Source organism: Zosterops lateralis (genome assembly GCF_965231275.1).
Source record: "Zosterops lateralis genome assembly, chromosome: 16".
In the NCBI taxonomy this organism is placed as follows: Eukaryota; Metazoa; Chordata; class Aves; order Passeriformes; family Zosteropidae; genus Zosterops; species Zosterops lateralis.
In genome coordinates this window covers 3,107,645-3,124,793 of record NC_139776.1, presented here as the reverse complement: position 1 = coordinate 3,124,793, position 17,149 = coordinate 3,107,645, and the positions used below count along the sequence as shown (strand labels likewise).

Below are 17,149 nucleotides of genomic sequence, written 5' to 3'. Positions count from 1 at the left end.
AAGAAATGCTTCATATTTGTGAAAGTGGGACACCAAAGGAACAAGGAGCACCAGAAAATACAGCAAAAAGACTTCATCCATTTAATGACAGCTTCAAGACCCGAGCAATGCTTAAAGGAGCCAGATGAATTAGAAGATTGCAAAAGTATCTCCGCTTTCTCTGAAGCAGGTGATGGTGTGAAGGAGGTTATCTGGTGCTGTCATTATTGAGAGGGGGCAATATCTCACTGCAAAAGAGGTGCTGAAGGTAGTGATTGTCCCTGGGGTAGGAGCAAAGGGAAAAGGCGTGCGTGTTTGCAGCCTGGTGCTAAGGCACACACACCGCTGACAGGTGCGGTGTGAACGCGACACAAACTTGGAAACAAAAGTGAGACATTGGTGGAAAGTGAAAATGGAAAACTTTCCAGATGCCAGGTGGGAAATGATATTAAAGCTGTCAAAATAAGTCACAACAAAGACTGAGTTTTCTCCTAGACTAACAGGAGTCATGTTCTGGAGAAGAATGGAGGTTTTGACTATAAGGTGGAGTGTCATAAATGAAACAATTATGAGCACTGGAGGTTAAATTCGAGCCTCTCTGTTTTGGGGTTCCATGCTTTGTCCTCTTTTTCTTTTTCTCTTTCAAGTGCACTGCAGCATTCCTGATTTACTCTACAGCTTGTGGACAGGTCAAAAATGTGTAAATAAATCCCACTGTCACTGCTTCACATAGTTATCTATTCTGGGCCTAATTCCAAGCCCTGTTAAATTGATGGCAATCCTTCCATTGGCATCGGAGGACTGCAGTTTAGAACCTGTGATGGAGGTGCAAAGCATCACCAGAGAGAATGGATAAACAGCCTCTGCAGTCATCCAAAGTGAGTTTCTGAAACACAGAAAGAGTAATCACAGTAAGAGAAGCAAACCTTGAACTACATTCAAGGTCAAATATGCTTTATGTATATGGCAATGGAGCTTTTAAAAGAGTCAGCTCCACCTAACATGCACTAAACATCTTAAATATTATAAAATACATTAGTCAGATTTAAGATTGACAATCTGAACAGATAAGCCACTATTTTACTTCTTAAAAAAAACCAGCTGCACTGTTTATACTTGGGTAGAAAACTGCAGATCAGAACAAAGTTTGCTGTGTTTCCTTAGTGCAGCCAAGGAAACTCTGCTGATTGAGGATTTTACTTGTCCGTGTATTCACTTTCATGCTCTGGTAGATTCTTATCAGCAATTTATCTGCAATTTTGTAGCTGAATTTTGTTTCTTTATGTAACATTACTTTAGGACAAGAAAATGTGCCTACATTAAATTCCTTATGCTCCTTATGAAATTCTCCTGACAAACAATAATTCACTTCGAACGTTTACCCCCCCGAAGTATAATTATGACTTAAAATATAAAACGGCTCTCTATTCTTTCCGTGATAGACTTTTCATGCAGGCTGTTGATGTGTTAGAAAGAACCAGACTCCCAGAGGAGTGGGTAGAAGCTTGATTGCAGCTAGAGATAGACAATGCAGCAGCAGCAGTAACTAGAGCCTGTACACACAACATACCATAATGGCCATTATGGAGCTGTTAACCTCTAGTGTGTCAAAACCTACTCAGAAACTGGTTGAATTCGTAGATTGCTGATCCAAGTGGTTCCTTTAAATTCAGCAAAAAAAATTAACTGAAGGGGTATTTTGCATTTGAGCTATAAATCCTTGGAAATATCAGTTAATAAAGGAAATAATGACAGACCTTTACTGTACCTGCATGGATGGTGCTGGTATTAATAATGCAGAAGTGCAAGGCAGGACAGCTCTTAGAATCTGATGACTGTTGAAGCACAGAAAATCTCATTAAAATGACCTAAAGGATGGTGTATTATTATAAAAACTTTTTTCCTACAGTGCCCTTCAACTATCATAATTGCACAGTATACAGAGCAACTTGAAAAGATTTAGAATGTGTAAGAAGTAAAATCTCTGGCCACAGTTACTGGCAGCCTAATTATGTGAATATATTGTGTACTCTGCATCCTGCTCTTTAGTTTTGAGAGCCCACGGATTCGTGGATAATGAATAATGTGGCGTCTAACCAAAATATCAGCACTAAATTGCTGGAATAGATATTCACCCTTAAATAATTGCTTTGGATTTGTGTTGATTCCAAGCAGTAGAATAGTTATGACTAACTTGCAGTTGTTAAATGTAAACATGTTGTATTATTTTTGCATTCAAGATTTTACAGAACTGTGGATAGAAGTGTTTGTTGTTAAGGGTGTTTTTTGGTATTTTCAGTTGATGTGTCTGAGGATGAGGTCCAATAATCCCACCTCATCTGAGGATACTGCTTCACGGCCAGTGGTGTGGGCTGCTCTTTGTGCTACAGGTATTTCACAAATGCCAGTTGTACTGGATACTTCCACAGACATGGAAAGCACCACTTGGTTTGGGGCTTTGATTAGTGTTCAGTAATTCAGTTTAACAGGATCTAGACCACACTGGGCTGCAATCTCTGTGCAGTGTACTGTACCCTGCAATGCACCAAGCTAATATTTAGAGGTAAAGCTCCAAATCTATCCTCTGCACTGGCATATAATAGAGTATTCAAATAAGTGGGTTTTATAAAATGTTTGATGGCTGGAAATTACTAGTCTAGAAGGGTACACAAGATTAAATGTTAAGTCACTCAAACTGCGCCAAGTTTACCTCAAAGGCATTTTTACAATGCCTTTTGGAGAAAGTCTTTCAACTTGTTCTCACTGAATAACCAATCCTGGCCTAGGGTACAGTGTAATGATGCTCCTACATCGCTCCACTGCCTCTGCAAAGCCACTTGAGGCAATTTTGTACAACACTTGTGTGGCTGCAGCACCAGGCGGCCCTTCAGCGCCACTCCAGCACAGGGCTCCCGGCTGGAGCCTTTCCATCGCACAGACATGGCAAGTGCTTCAGATATTCCCCAAGTGGAGAAACCAACCGAGCTCAGCCCTGTGGTCTCCAGCCAAGTGGGAGCAGAAGGTTAAGGGCCTACAATTAAGGCCAAGAGATCTTCATCTTCACTCAGGGGGTGAGAAAACGGTGGCTGCTCTGACAGGATTTGCCGTGCGTGGGGGACCAAGGAGCACTGGGCACCCGGTGCATTGGGAGGGAAACCTCTGCAGGTTTGTGTTTTGTAGGAAATTAACAGGTGAGAAGCAGCTGTTCCCCAAAAGCTGCTACCCATGAGTGAGCTCCCACTGAGGCAGCGGTACAGGGAGGAATAGGGAGGCCAGGCCAAGGTGCGCGGCAGGCGCTGAGCCCCTTCCCTGCCACCTCCGTTCGAGGGGCACTCCGGGCACAATGGCCCCAGCCTGGCTGGCCCAACAGCCCGGGGGAACCCAGCTCTCCTCGGGGGAACCGCCTGCAATGGCCGTGAGGGGCCTCAGGCTGGGAGAGCCCTGGGCGAGAAGCACTGACGAGTGCGAGAGTTTGGGGCTTGTGGCGCGAGCAGGGCTGGGGCTGGTCCTGAACGGCCAAGGTTTGTGCCCTCGTGTTTAACCTCGGACAGGATCGCTCAGCAGCGGGGCCTCAGGGCTGCAGGAAAACCAAAGCCGGCAGCGGAAAGCATGGCGAGGCCAGGCTGAGCCGAGCGGAGCAGAGGAGCAGAGCCGGACACCGCAGTGAGGATGGGATACGCGTCCACCGGAGTGGGCCCTGAGAAGGGTGAAGAACACCGAACGTACCCTCGGTGGGTGTGAAGGGAGCAGGACGTGCAGGGAACCCACAGGGCCGTGGTCGGGTGCTATGTTCTTAGGAGGGTGGAGAACAACCTCACCCTCACTGTGTGTGAAGGGAGCAGGACGTGCGGAGAGCCCACTGGGCCCTGGTCGGGATCTGTGTTCTGAGGAGGGTGAAGTACACCGAGCCTGCTCTCGGTAGGTGTGAAGGGACGAGGACGTGCAGGGAACCCGCAAGGCCCTGGTCAGGTGCTGTCTCCTGAAGAAGGTGAAGAACAACCTCACCCTCGGTGTGTGTGAAGGGAGCAGGACGTGCTGGGAGCCCGCAGGGCCCTGGCCAGGCGCTGTGTCCCACGGAAGGTGAAGAACGACCTGACCCTCGGTGTGTGTGAACTGAGCAGGACACCCCAGGGCCGGGGGCGCTGCCCGGGCCCAGCCCACTGTGCAGCTCTGGGTGGCCCTGACCCTGCGGGGCAGCATCGGCGTGTTCTATGATTTGGAGATGGCACAGATCCGTATTTTGCAAGAAGAAGGGCAAGACAAGAGTGTGGAAAGCAAGGCGACAGAGAAACCGCCAGACACGCTCCTGATGGAGGTAGAAGTTCTGGACAAGGTGAAATTAGAGATGTGTTGTTCCCTGCTAGCTTCTACTATCACACCGATTTGACTCTGACTTAAGCATTAGTGTTATTTATTCGAATTTGTTGGGCTTAAGTATCCAGTACATCTTTTTATAATTCCATCTCATTTTAAAAGGACAAGCTAGAAGTTTAGACTTTCTAGATCCAGAGAATATTCTGAGTTGGTAGATACCCAGATTATCAAGATGATATTCGAGATGATATTTAACTGTTGAAATTCAGATCAGTTTTTAATTTAGTCCACCAGTTTGGTACTATTTGGTTTGATAGTCTCCATCTCTTAAGTGCCATTAAATAATTTCCCTTTTTTTCCCTAATTCAGTTAGTTCAATCTGCAGTCGTTAAAGCTGGGTATGTAATACAGTCCCATTTGAAATTAATTTTATTAAAAAGGGCATGCAAACACTGCTGTTTTATTCTGTTCTAGTTATTACATTGGTTTTACAATAAAATACTACTTTTTTTCTTAAAAATTCATGCATGAATAGATAATTTCTGAGGTAGGTCACACTCCCATATTTGAGTCTAGCTAATACAAGTATCACAATCTGGTTAATTGCTTTATGACAAAGAAGGCGTTACAATTAGCCTGCAGAAGTCTTAAATTTGTTAAAAAAACAGAGCATACTTTTCACTTTCTTTTAAAAGATAAATGTACTGAAATGAAATTTTAAGTCTTTTATTTAAAAGATAAAGATATGGGTTTCTGTGTTCTCAGTGCTGCCATCTTAAAATGATGCTCTGAAATTTTATATAAAGAGAGAAGGGCATAATTTTAGTAATTATTCGTGTTTAATTGTAACCTACTGGTTAGGCTGCTTTATGCAAAATACAAATTTTTTGTTGCAGTTTTGTCCATCACTTGTAAGACTGAAACTCAGAACGAGTTGGTGGCTTGCATTTTGTTGACTGCTCAGTTGATTTGCCACTAGCGACTGCCTTTGATTGAGAAAGTTGTAAAACATATTCCTTTTTAAAATAGATTGACAGAGATAATGATGCCATTGCATTTGAAAATAACATCCAGCAACTGAGCCCGTCTGAAGAGGGAGAAGGAAAGGAAGTTTCTTCCACTGTTGGGGAAACAAAGAGTCAGAGCTGCAAAGGGGGTGATGATTTGTCAGACTTACTCAATGAAAGTAAAGAGCAGGAATATCCAACTGCATCAGAACAAACAGTTGTGAGAAATCTGAAGAATCTAAAATTTGAGGCTCGTGCTCCACATCAGGAAAAAGGTAAAAATAATAATCTTTGTAGTTAATTTTTAGATAAGGCATGTTGAGTAAGATTTTGAACAGAGGTTGAAGTTTCACATTAAACACTCACTATGGTAATTGTTAAGTTTAGATTAGTTTAGAAGGTTAAGTCTTAACATTCTGTGGAAATTTGGAAGAAGAAATAATACCTTCAGCCCTAAGTGCTGGAAGATCTCGTTCAGCCTGATGTCATCTGCCTTGTGTTCAGGAGAGACATTTTGATGGCATTTAGAAATTAATGGTCTTTTGAACAGTGTGTGGTATTTGAAACCTCCAGGGAGATTTCAAAGTTAATATTGTATAAGTGCCTTTGAATAAACCTAGTAATTTATTTAGTGTCTTGATTCACTTATTCACCTTCAAAATATGATTGTTTGAGGGTTTGTGATTGAGCTTAGAGTAGTTCCACATTGCCAGCAGAGGGTGGTGGGCAATTATTAATCAATACCTGTCAGCAAAGCCTTTCTCAGAACCTAAATAACAGTAACAGAAAATGGCTGATTTAAGACGTTAGAAACACAAAAATATGTTACAGAAGTTAAGGACTGACTCAGAAGAGAGCAGATAAGCATCTGTTTCCCTAGAAACTGTGTGTGTACTGTAAAAATTGGATGACATCAATGATGTTGAGTCTGTAAAATGTGTGTGTTTTATCTGGAAGTTAAGGTATCTTGGCTGAGGTTCTCTATGGATACTGTACAAATTGTTAATGTCCCCTGTTTCAGTTACAGCCTTTATAGGAAGCACATTTGAGCAGCTTTAACAAAGCTAACAGTGTTCCTTTGTGTGGGCATGAATCCACAATGAATAAATGACAATAAAGTGGTTTTGTTTGCTGTTACTGAAGTGAAGTGTTATCTGCACATCTCTGTGTGGTATAAAGCGTTGTATAAAATGCATTTTGGTCTCAGCATGAAAATCATTACAGAGAGCACACTTGGGAGCTGAGACAACTGTTCTGGAAAGCCTCTTCAAATATGACGTATTTGCCATTTCACAGTTTCAAATCTTCTTCATAACTGAAAGTGTTGCACATTTAATCTTAACTTGTTACTCTCAAAAGAAATTCATTACTCTTGTGCCCCGAACTTTATTCTACAACTTCTCCAAAGAACTGATTTTTTTTCCCTCTCAAATTCAACCAGAAATTTTAAAGAGACTTTTACATCATGATTTTTTTATATGCACTTTACAAATTCAGGAGCACCAGAAAGCTGAAATCAGCTGCTTAACCTGCCATTTCCAAATCTTTGCATAAACTTACTTAGTGCTAATTACACAGTTGTTATCAAGAAGTTTGTTGCACAGGTTGTAAGTCTTAATGATGGTATTGAAGTCTCATCCTGTCTTGGAGATGAGAGCAAGGATACGAGTTAGGTTTCCTGGGATTAGATTCTAAACTGTATCACTAACAAATAACAGAGTTTTGAGGGCAAATCACTGAAATCTTAATGAATCCTTTGATCCAGAAGTTTGAAGTAGTTTTACCCAGATTAGAGGGACTCTTTAGAAATTGATACCATTTCTTGAAAAAGTAAGTAATTATTTCGTGGCATGTACAGTGTAAATGTGTATTTGTTCCAACAAGAGAAAAAGAATGTTTCAACTCTTTTTTCTGCACATTCCCCTCAGTCAAGTTATCAAGTCTGAAGCATCATTTGAAAACCCATTCAGATGAGAAACATCATGTGTGTCACCTCTGCCCGAAGACCTTTCGTACAGCGACTCTGCTGCACAACCATGTGAACGCACACACAGGTACATAATGCTTGGAAATACTTCATGTTACACACTCTCTTCAAAACTGAATTAACAGGCAAGGGGCTTTCCCTTGGAGCTGTGTTCTGTGAGCATTTTATGCCCAGAAATTCCTCTGATTTTCTGTGGTGTTCCACACTGAAAAGACATGGACTGTAGTTAGGAACTTTGTGTGTGTGTATTTGTTTATTGTGTTAAGTACCATTCTAACCATTATTGTCAATGACTTCAGCTGTGCTTCATTCCTACATGCAGAATAGAATTTTCTGTGGTGTTTTCATTTTGCTGTATAAACATATGAAGCAAAGTGAAAAATTGTGTTTATAATAAACTTATTGTGTGCATATATATGGAAGAAGTTCTTTACTGTGAGGGTGGGAGGCACTGGCACAGGGTGCCCAGAGAAGCTGTGGCTGGCCCATCCCTGGAAGTGTCCAAGGCCAGATTGACCAGGGCTTGGAGCAACCTGGGATAGTGGAAGGTGTCCCTGCCCATGGCAGGGGGTGGAACAAAATGAGCTTTAAGGTCTCTTCCAACCCAAATCATTCTATGATTTATTGTATGTAAAAAAATCAGAATATCAGAAAAGATTCTATTAAAAAATTCTGCATGTTGATTTAAGACAGACAGATCACATTGCTGTGGTGTTAAATAAAAGTCTCATGGTGTATTGTTGCAGGGAACAAACCCCACAAATGCAGTGAGTGTGACACAGCCTTTGTGACCCGAGGGGAGCTTTCACGACACAGGAGGTACAAACACACTTTGGAGAAGCCTTTCAAGTGCACAATTTGTGAATACTCCAGTGTAGAAGTAAGTACAGCCTTACTGAATCTTTTGGGAAGGTGTAAAGGTTTTCACGTGCCAGGATTTTAATGTACATACAATTTTTCCCAGATTTGTAACCGTCAGAAGTCCAGGCTCTGCTGATGGCCTTGGACACACTGATGGATTGTGTTTATCTTGTGTTATGTTGCTGTAGTGTTACTGCAAGGTGGCTGATGGCTACAACTTCATGGTGCCATGCATTTCATTTCATTATTTCATTTCATTTCATTTCATTTCATTTCATTTCATTTGTGTGCATATCTTTTCATCCCCATCATCCTGTAAAGAAGGAATGAGTAACCTGAATTCCTGGAACCCTTACTTTGTCCATTGTGGTACTTGCAAATGTGTTACTCCAAATAAATAATATTCATACAATTATTTAGGGTTTTCTAATGAGTTGCATTTTAAGAGCTTTTTCCTCTTTTGTTGTGCTAAAATTGCTGCTATACAATGTTTTTGTGTGATTTTGGTCCTACAAAAACATTCTTGGTCCTCATTTACACCTCATTCCAAGTACTGTGGGACAATACTAGCTAATGTCTAAAAAGAAGTTGATTTATTGTGTTTATGTACTTGATGATGTTTGGGTTTTTTCCCAGGACTAGAATTTTCTTCATCAAGAACAAAAATACTTTAGAGTCTGCTTAAGGGTGCTCTTGGAAATTGCAATTGCATTGGGTGCACAGGCTTTCAGAAATGCACCTGTGATCGAATCACTGTCACAGTTTAGTGGATGTTCAATATCTGAATTTGTGCTGTGTCCAGATCTAAAGCTGTAAGCAATCCTGAACTTTACTCCACACACCTTATCTTAATAATTAGATTTTTGATAGCTCGCATCTTTAAAAACCCTGACAGCTCATGCTAAATCACCTTATTCTTTCCCTTGTTTCAATAAGGAGCTATTCAGCATTTACTGCTGGTACAGAACTCTCATTCCTGTAAGCTTTACCTGAATGAGGAAAGCTGAAGGAGCCCTCCAGTACTGCCATGCAAATTATTTGACTTTTGTGTAGCAAAGGTTGGCAGTCATGTTTAATTTTATTTAAGTGAATAGTCGTATAGTTTTGAAAGAATCTAGCAATGAATTCATTAATTGTGTTTATAAATGGAGGAACTGAACATTTGATAACTCCTAATCATGTACCTACAATATTTATGTAGAACATATCAAAAAAACAGCATTGAAAAAGTAGAATTAAATTAAACTTTGTAACTAAGGTGCTTTATTGGGACTTGGAGGTGAATAGACTCTGGATAATGGGTTTGGTCTTTCATTTATTTTCCTGAGTGTTTTCAAAGAATTTTATGTTTGGTATGTCCAAGTAGCTTGACAGTAGTAGGTATCCCTCTTTTTAAAATGTTATCTTTTTTGTTCTTATTATAAAATTTCCCGTTTTGCTAGTGTGGACACTAAACATGGAAATAAGATAATATGGGGAAAGAGTGCAAAGTGTCCTAAAACCACAACAGGCTGATTGTGCAGGGAAAAACACGGATGTGAGAGTGCTAATTCTGGGGTTAATGCAGTGTTTTAAATTTTAATAGATGTAGTATGTAAAATTGCTTATCTTTTAATTAAATATATCTATAATGTTGATGTCACTTTATAAAATCTCTCCTTTCTCTCTGAGGCCAGCAAGATGAGGCGCCACATTCACTCGCACACGGGAGAGCGGCCCTACCCCTGTCACCTGTGCAGCTATGCCAGCAAAGATGCCTACAAACTGAAAAGGCACATGTTAACTCACACTGGTAGGATTCTGGGGCAATCATCGAGTCCAGAGCCTCAGCTCCTTAATATTCATAGGGTTAGAGTGATCTTATTTCAGCCTCAAAATGAGCTCTTTTTTAATTCGTGATTTGGAGTAAAAACACGTTCTCTTTCAGTGTTCTGGATTTGGCAGTGGGAAGCCCAGCAGTGCTAGTAGTTAGTCTTGCTGTTCCTCCTAAACTTCTTCTATATTAGAAAAATATTTCATTTTCTGTGGGTCAAGTTGTCACTTTTTTTTCTCAATTAGTTGATTTTACATGGAGAGGTTTCTATGGGAGATTTTTAAATATCTGCTCAGAACATGGATATTGTTGTGACCCTAGATTGCCAGCAACTAATTTGGTCAACAAAGAATTAAATTGCTTTAATATTGAAAGCAGTGTGTTCTTGTCATAGCTCTGTAACATGCAAGTCATCTCAGGGGCAGTGGGTATCAATTTATACTTCAGGGTTTAACTTGGCTCAATTATGATATGTAATTTGTGCTCTGATTAATGTTTTGGGTTGAATCAGAGTGTGACAGTGTGGTTTGAATCAAATTTTCCAAATATCCCCATTTGTCATGCATTGGTTCATATCTTGAGACAGTTTGGTGCAATTAAACTGAATTCTTTTTTTATGAGAGTCAACCACTGGAAGAGTTCAAGAGTGTTGCCCACTACTGGCAGGGACTTCTTCCACAGAACCAGTCTGGAGTTGGTTCAAAACTGTGCCAGTTGCCAGTGTTGATGTAATATTTAGTGATAGTCACACCTGATGTGGCTTTTTGGGAAAGAAAGGCAAGAAAATAATTTCCTATTTTCCCATCTCAATTTCCTATTTTCCCTTCCCATTATCAATGGTTGGTGGTGTGTGATTCTTACCATGATGTTTTACTGCTGTTGACTTTCTCTCCTTGCGTATTTGAAGATAACTCTGCCTTTTTGTGCAGAGGAACAAGGAAGAATAAGTGATAATTAAAATAATTCCTGATTCCAAGTTTAGAATTATATAAATGGCTTTATGCTTCAGCAGTTTGACTTGTGGACTCAGGAAAGCCAAGATTTTGTGTTGCAATCAGTTATGTAAACTTCTGGAGAATTGTTTGGCCTTTCGTGCACTGTCAACTAACATTAACTTGGGTTGATCTGAAAACTGTTGCTGTTAGAACATGGATGTTGAATTCTATGGGAATTGGAATTTATATCAAACAAGTAGAGTTTCCAAGCATGTGTTATTTTAATTTCTTTTCAATAGGTGAAAAACGCTATGAATGTTATGTTTGCCAAGCCAGATTCACTCAGAGTGGAACAATGAAAATCCATATGTTACAGAAGCACGGGGAAAATGTGCCAAAACACCAATGTCCACATTGCAGTACTTTCCTTTCCCGAAAAAGTGATTTGGGTGAGTTTAAGGGAAAACACTGAAAGTGGAATGTAGAGATAAGTAGAGGGGAAATCTCTAATTTTCACAAAATTTCACCAAATGTGTTATAGCTAACTTCATATTATCACAGATTATTTTAAGTAAAATGCATTTGTAGTTTTGCCGGTAAGTTCCCTCCTGCAAGGAGATGTGGCGACATCTTGTGGTTGATGTTTTAATTTGTTCAAAATGCAAAGTAGCAAATATTTAGCCTTTTTTTTTTTTTTTTTTTTTTTTTTTTTTTTTTTTTTTAATTTGCTTGATACCTCTGGCACTGTGACCTTTTGTTTTTTTCAGAAGAAGTGTTGGCAGCAATAGATCCAACTGACCAGTAACAACAAAACCTATATAGAATTTTAAGTTTCCAAAAATATGTGAAAATGCTGTATTAAAACTGGATTTTTTGAAGTATTTGATTTGTTAAATGATTTCTGCTGAAATCAGTAAGATTCATGCTTAAAACTGCTTGATTTCTTTGGGAAGTTACAACATCTTTCTGCAGATTTGTTAAATCTTAAATTAATTTATCCATTTTACCCCTGATGCAGAGAGCACGGAAGGTTCTTTTGTGTTTTCCCCTACCAGATTTTCATTACTCAGGGCTATACCCAACCCAAGTCTTATTCAAAACTGTGAAAATAAAAACCTTGTCATTAAAGTGAGTTATTTTGACTAAACTGTGCGGGTGTCCACCTGAGGAATCTGCATTCCTACATGGAAGAGGCAGTGAAGTGCAGGGACTGTGAGGCAGCTTTCCACGAGCGCTACGCTTTCCTTCAGCACAGGAAGACTCACAGGAATGAGAGGAAATTCAGATGTGCTCAGTGCAGCTGCACATGTAACCAGGTATTTCAGTTCCCTGGGAAAATGCTGCCTACTCTGCTGGTGGTGTTGTAAGGCACGGTTGGCTTTGGGGTTATATTTACCTTAAGGAAATAAAAAACTTTTGTGACCACAGTCCAACTAAAATAGTGTAGTGGTGCTTATTTCCAGGGTAAATCCTTCACAAATAAACAGGGAAATTGAAATGCTGGAAGGATGAGTCTGTCTTCTTGGTGAATCTTTTGTACATGGACTGCTTAGAAGTATAAAGTAACTGCAATCACTTTCAGGGATGTTGTGATAAAGAACAAAATGTGGTATTTCAGCCTGAAATGTGATTTTCAGTGGTGATGCAGAATAAATTCAGTTTGAACTGAAAAATTGATTTTCAAGAGTACTTTTAGGACAGCTAGGACCAGTTCTGCGAGGAAAGTAAGAAATTATTATTCACTTCAAAACCATATGCAATGAGAACATATTCTCATTTTGAGTTAACTGTGCACACTTTAAAGTAAATGTGACCCTTTTCCCACATACAGATTTTACATGTAAAACTTAATTGCTTATCCAGGAACCAGGAAATGATAAATTTTACTTTATACCCACCAAATGGCAATGTTCTTTTAAAGCAGAATTTTAATATATATTCTGGAAATTCTTCAGGACTTTTATGGAAGTTGTTAACTATGTCAGTCTTCCACTCAGTGTTGCAGAATTTGTCTGTCAAAACCATATTTGCTTTCTGTGTGTTAAATTGCTTACATAGATTAATATTTGATTGATATTTTTGTTCTTCATTATGCTAACAGAGTAATATGTGTAAGCATGCTGAAAATTGTGGATTGGTGAGGGCAAAAACTGCTACACCCAGAAAAGGAAGCAAAGGCAAAAATAAAATCCATGAGAACCCGAAGCGTGCTAAGCCAGAAGGTAATCAGTGACTAAGTTAGAATTTAATCATGTAAATTAGAATCAAGACTAAAAGGCTAAGGCAGTGAATCTTCCCTGCTGCTTAATTACTGTTTCACAGTGAAGCTAATAATGGAAGAATAGTTCAGAACAGGCTTTGTTGTGTGTCAGAAATTCTTGCCATGTGAGCTGGGTCACTGCACAGGTACCATCCATCCTGGGCTGTTCCCTGCTCCTGCAGCAGAGTTCCTAAACTCCCTTTATGGCAATGCTTTCAGATGATTTTTGTGGAGTGAGAGACAAGAATGGAGTTACACCTTAGGCCTGGGTGTCCCTAAACCTCACCTTGTGCTGTATCAGATTGTATCTGCACTGAGGGAAAGCTTGACATGGTGAGGAGAAGAAATGCTGGAGCTTTTCTGAATCTAATGAATATATATCAGCAGCTGAGTTTACATTAGCATTGACACTTCTGTTTTCACTGGTGAGGCTGTAATGGTATGGTTAGAGAGAAGTGTTACAGCTGCAGTGTTTATGTTTTTGCAGTAATTAGATTTTGCTTTTTATTAATGTTTTCCTACATGCAAACAATTTCTTTTTGCTATCTGGTAAATACCTTCATCTGAAAGCCTGATTTTCTAGAGCTGTGATAATGTATCTTCAGATGTTGTTCATGCAAATATTCAGTTCATTAATTGACTCACACAAAACCTAGAAATTTCTGTGCTGTTACAGAAGGTTTTCCCCCAAAACTGACATTTGCAACTATTTATATATCACTGTCCACTTGCACAACTTGAAGGGGCCTGTGGGATCCTCAGTGTGGCTTTGCAGATGATGACCTGTGAGACTGGGGCTGTCAGTGATTTGCTAATAATTAAAAAAGAAAAAGGATGCATATGATAATTAAATTTCCAGTTAAAAAATGCTTCATTTACCCCTGATGAGAATACCAAACTCAGCAACATGGCTTGTAATGTAATATTCAACAGAAGATATATTCATTCCCCAAGTAAAGTGCAAGATAAAAGATGTGCTGTAGTTACAGATTGGCAGCATTTTCTCCACTGAATGAAACTGCCTATTTGTTAAATTTATTGAAATATTTACTTGTCTGTCTGGTTAATAATCCAAATATTTAATTTTTTTTTCCAAAGTTGCCCTGAAATCATTCCAAGGTGACTCCACTTTAAAAAATGAACATTGTGCCAATGAGATTGTTCCTGTTTTAGATGGGGCAGAAACAGCAATTCCTCAGGAGCACAAGACAGAAGCAACTCATTAAATGGATCCTCAACATGATGGACAAATAATGCACAAAGAGACTGGAATTCCTTGTTCTCAGTAGTTGTAACTGAGCAGTTCAAAGTGTGGAGCTGCCTCCAGTCGGAAGGGTAGAAAAGATGCTGGTTGGAAGCTGTTGAAGCCCTTCTGTGCTCATGTTTCTTCTTGCTGCAGTTTCTACTGTGTAGCCTAAATACCATTGCAGAAGGTGAAAGTTAGAGGCAACTTTCACCTGGTTTATTACATCCGTGTAATAACAGCACAGAGAAAAGCAGCTGATTTCAGAGTCCTGTACTGAAGAATGGATGGGCTGTTTCACCTTGTATTTGGTTTTTTCCAGCTTTACTCACAGAATTGCAAACTGATCTGAGGCAAATTTATCCCTCAGTATCACTGGGAGCTGCCTGAATTTCAGTGTTTATACTTTGCTGAGGTGAGCACATGAAAGGCAATGATTTTTTAGTACAAGGTACATTTACTAAATCTCCTTTCTGCAAACACTTTAGTTTCTAATCAAATTCATGATGCAAGAGAATGCATGACACAATTTTGTGGAAAAGCACCATTTTTTTATGCCTCATACTACTGGGAATTAGAAACTAATCTTTTGTCTGAGTTTTTCTCAGCTCAGTTAGCTGGGCAGACAGAACTGCATGACAAAAATGAAGCAGGAACAGGGTGGCAGAGAAGTGTGGAGGACCCCATAATAATATAAAACCTTCTGTGACCTTTAGCTGACTCTTTTTTGAATGCAGGTGGGATCTGTTTTCTCTATCCCTCCTTTAACCAGCCTTGCAAGTGTTGCCGTGTAAGTTTGTGCTTTTCCATTTTAGCACCAGATCCAAACCACACCCACGGCTTTGATTTTAATTAGCTCTTCAATAAAGCACAACTGTGTCATTTAGGAAAGTTCATGTTTATAGTATACTTAAAAATCAGAAAAAAAATCTACTGTCAAATACAATTCTCTGACTTTCCTGCTGGGTTTAACTCTTAATAATTACTAGAGTCATTACAGTAAATACTATTAATTTTTATGATTCATTACAGTAATCACAATTGTCATTTATGCACTATTCACACTTTTTTTTTGTCATTTATAATTAACACTTGGAAGCCTCCTGATAAAATCTTAAATACTTTTAAAATATTCATCTTTAATGTTGCTATTCTTACGTTACATTTGATTTTAAATAAGCACCAGCATAACTAACAAATATTAATAATATTAGGTCACGTAACCACTAAATTTAATTGAAATGCCAAACCTTCATCCCAATTTCAAGATTAACATCTGTGTTTAAATTTAACTTCATTATGGTGTGGAATTTGACCAGTATTAAACCCAAACCAGGTTTGGGTTTGCACGTTGGGCAGGCTGTGGTTGCTGGTTCTGCTGATGTGGTCTGGGACAAAGAATTCCTGTGCTGTCCACCCCAGGTGAGCTGCAAGCAACTCCAACTTTTAACTTTTTTTACTTTGAATGGCCTGTTAAAAATGAAACTTTACATTTTGGCCAGTCAGTTTATTAACATAACATCCTTATCCTGTACTTGGTAGCACGTCTACATGCCTGTTCTAGGATAACTTCTATAATTCAGCCTGTTCTAGGATAACTTCTTTAATTCACAGCAGTGCCAGGAGCTTTAACAGTGTCACACAGTGTCCCCAGCATCTCCCTGCTCACAGTGAGCAGATGAGGGAGAATGTTGGAATTAGCAGGAGATAATTACTATCTTACAGTAAATAATCTCATTTATAGAAACCACACCAAAAGCCTCACCAAGACCTTCATCAATCATCTCAGTCAAACATATGAACCACTTTAGTATCAGAAATCTCCCTCAGTTTTGTAGCAAACGCAGAGAACTCAGAGGCCTTGAATTCATTGAAATTCCTCATTGGTTTTGTCCCTCCATTACAGAGCTGTTATTTCAGTGTTTATAAAAGTTTTATACCGATTACTCTGTGTTCATGCTGGTAAAATTTCAGTAAGTTCATTTGTTCTTACCAGTGACAGGACATAATACTTTTGTTCATGACAATTGCTTAAATAATATTGTTAACTTTATTCTTGTTGTGCTGTTTCCATTTGTGTTATAAATTCTAAGCAGCAGATTGCTCTGTCAAAATTAATTTTAGAAGTTGTTTAAATTCCTTGATCAATTTGCTGAATATATATTGTTCATTTGAATTGTTAATAACAAAGCTGACTCATTCCATGCTGACTTCTAAAAATCAGACTACATAGAGTGGAATGTGAATGTAGTAATAAAAGATATTTTTATCTCTGAACTTTCAAATTGTTATTTCAGTAGTTAGAAGCTATAAATGTGTCATTTTGGGAATCAAGAAAGAATGCTTTGACCTCCTCAGGAGTCATTCCTGGTGTCCTTATGCTTTTTAACAGCAGTGATTGTTCTTCATGATTAAGAATTTGCATAACTATGCAAATGCAAATATTTGCATCACTATTCTGATTTATATTTTATGAAGGTAATTTGATTTCATTATATTACTCACATATTTTAGACCAGTAGATATGTATTAATATCTTTTAAAGCAATACATATTTTAAACATGCCAAATTTAAAATATTTTAATTTACTAATTGTGGAGGAGTTGTTAAATACACAGGAATTATTCATGTCTAAACCAGATAATACTGGAGTGTTCTGGGAGTGTTCTGTAGCATTATGTAACAGTGTTCTGAGATAATTCAGTTATTTGGGTAAGAAGAGGAAACTTGTATTCTGAGTTTCCTCTGC

The 17,149-nt window shown here is 39.0% G+C and overlaps 1 protein-coding gene and 1 long non-coding RNA gene across 2 annotated transcripts; one reads left to right on the top strand and one right to left on the bottom strand.

The window, feature by feature from the left end:
• The first annotated feature begins 742 nt into the window (after positions 1-742).
• Positions 743-16,655, top strand: CTCFL (CCCTC-binding factor like). The gene is made up of 9 exons (XM_083873257.1): positions 743-857; positions 5,323-5,575; positions 7,229-7,354; positions 8,034-8,167; positions 9,820-9,940; positions 11,196-11,348; positions 12,055-12,212; positions 12,998-13,118; positions 14,255-16,655. The coding sequence occupies exons 1-9, from the start codon at positions 828-830 to the stop codon at positions 14,380-14,382; spliced, it is 1,224 nt and encodes a 407-aa protein (XP_083729383.1). The 5' UTR covers positions 743-827; the 3' UTR covers positions 14,383-16,655.
• Positions 752-6,365, bottom strand: LOC310916020. Its single transcript, XR_014591248.1, has 3 exons — positions 5,746-6,365; positions 5,343-5,413; positions 752-865 (listed from the first exon to the last, which is right to left on the bottom strand). It is a non-coding gene; the product is annotated as an uncharacterized lncRNA (long non-coding RNA).
• Positions 16,656-17,149: the final 494 nt, after the last annotated feature.

Coding starts and splice junctions, on each gene's coding strand:
- CTCFL (XM_083873257.1), top strand. CDS start 828: ATGGATAAACAGCCTCTGCAGTCATCCAAA. Junction 9,941..11,195: donor GCACATGTTAACTCACACTG/GTAGGATTCTGG, acceptor TCTTTTCAATAG/GTGAAAAACGCTATGAATGT. Junction 11,349..12,054: donor CCGAAAAAGTGATTTGGGTG/AGTTTAAGGGAA, acceptor ACTGTGCGGGTG/TCCACCTGAGGAATCTGCAT.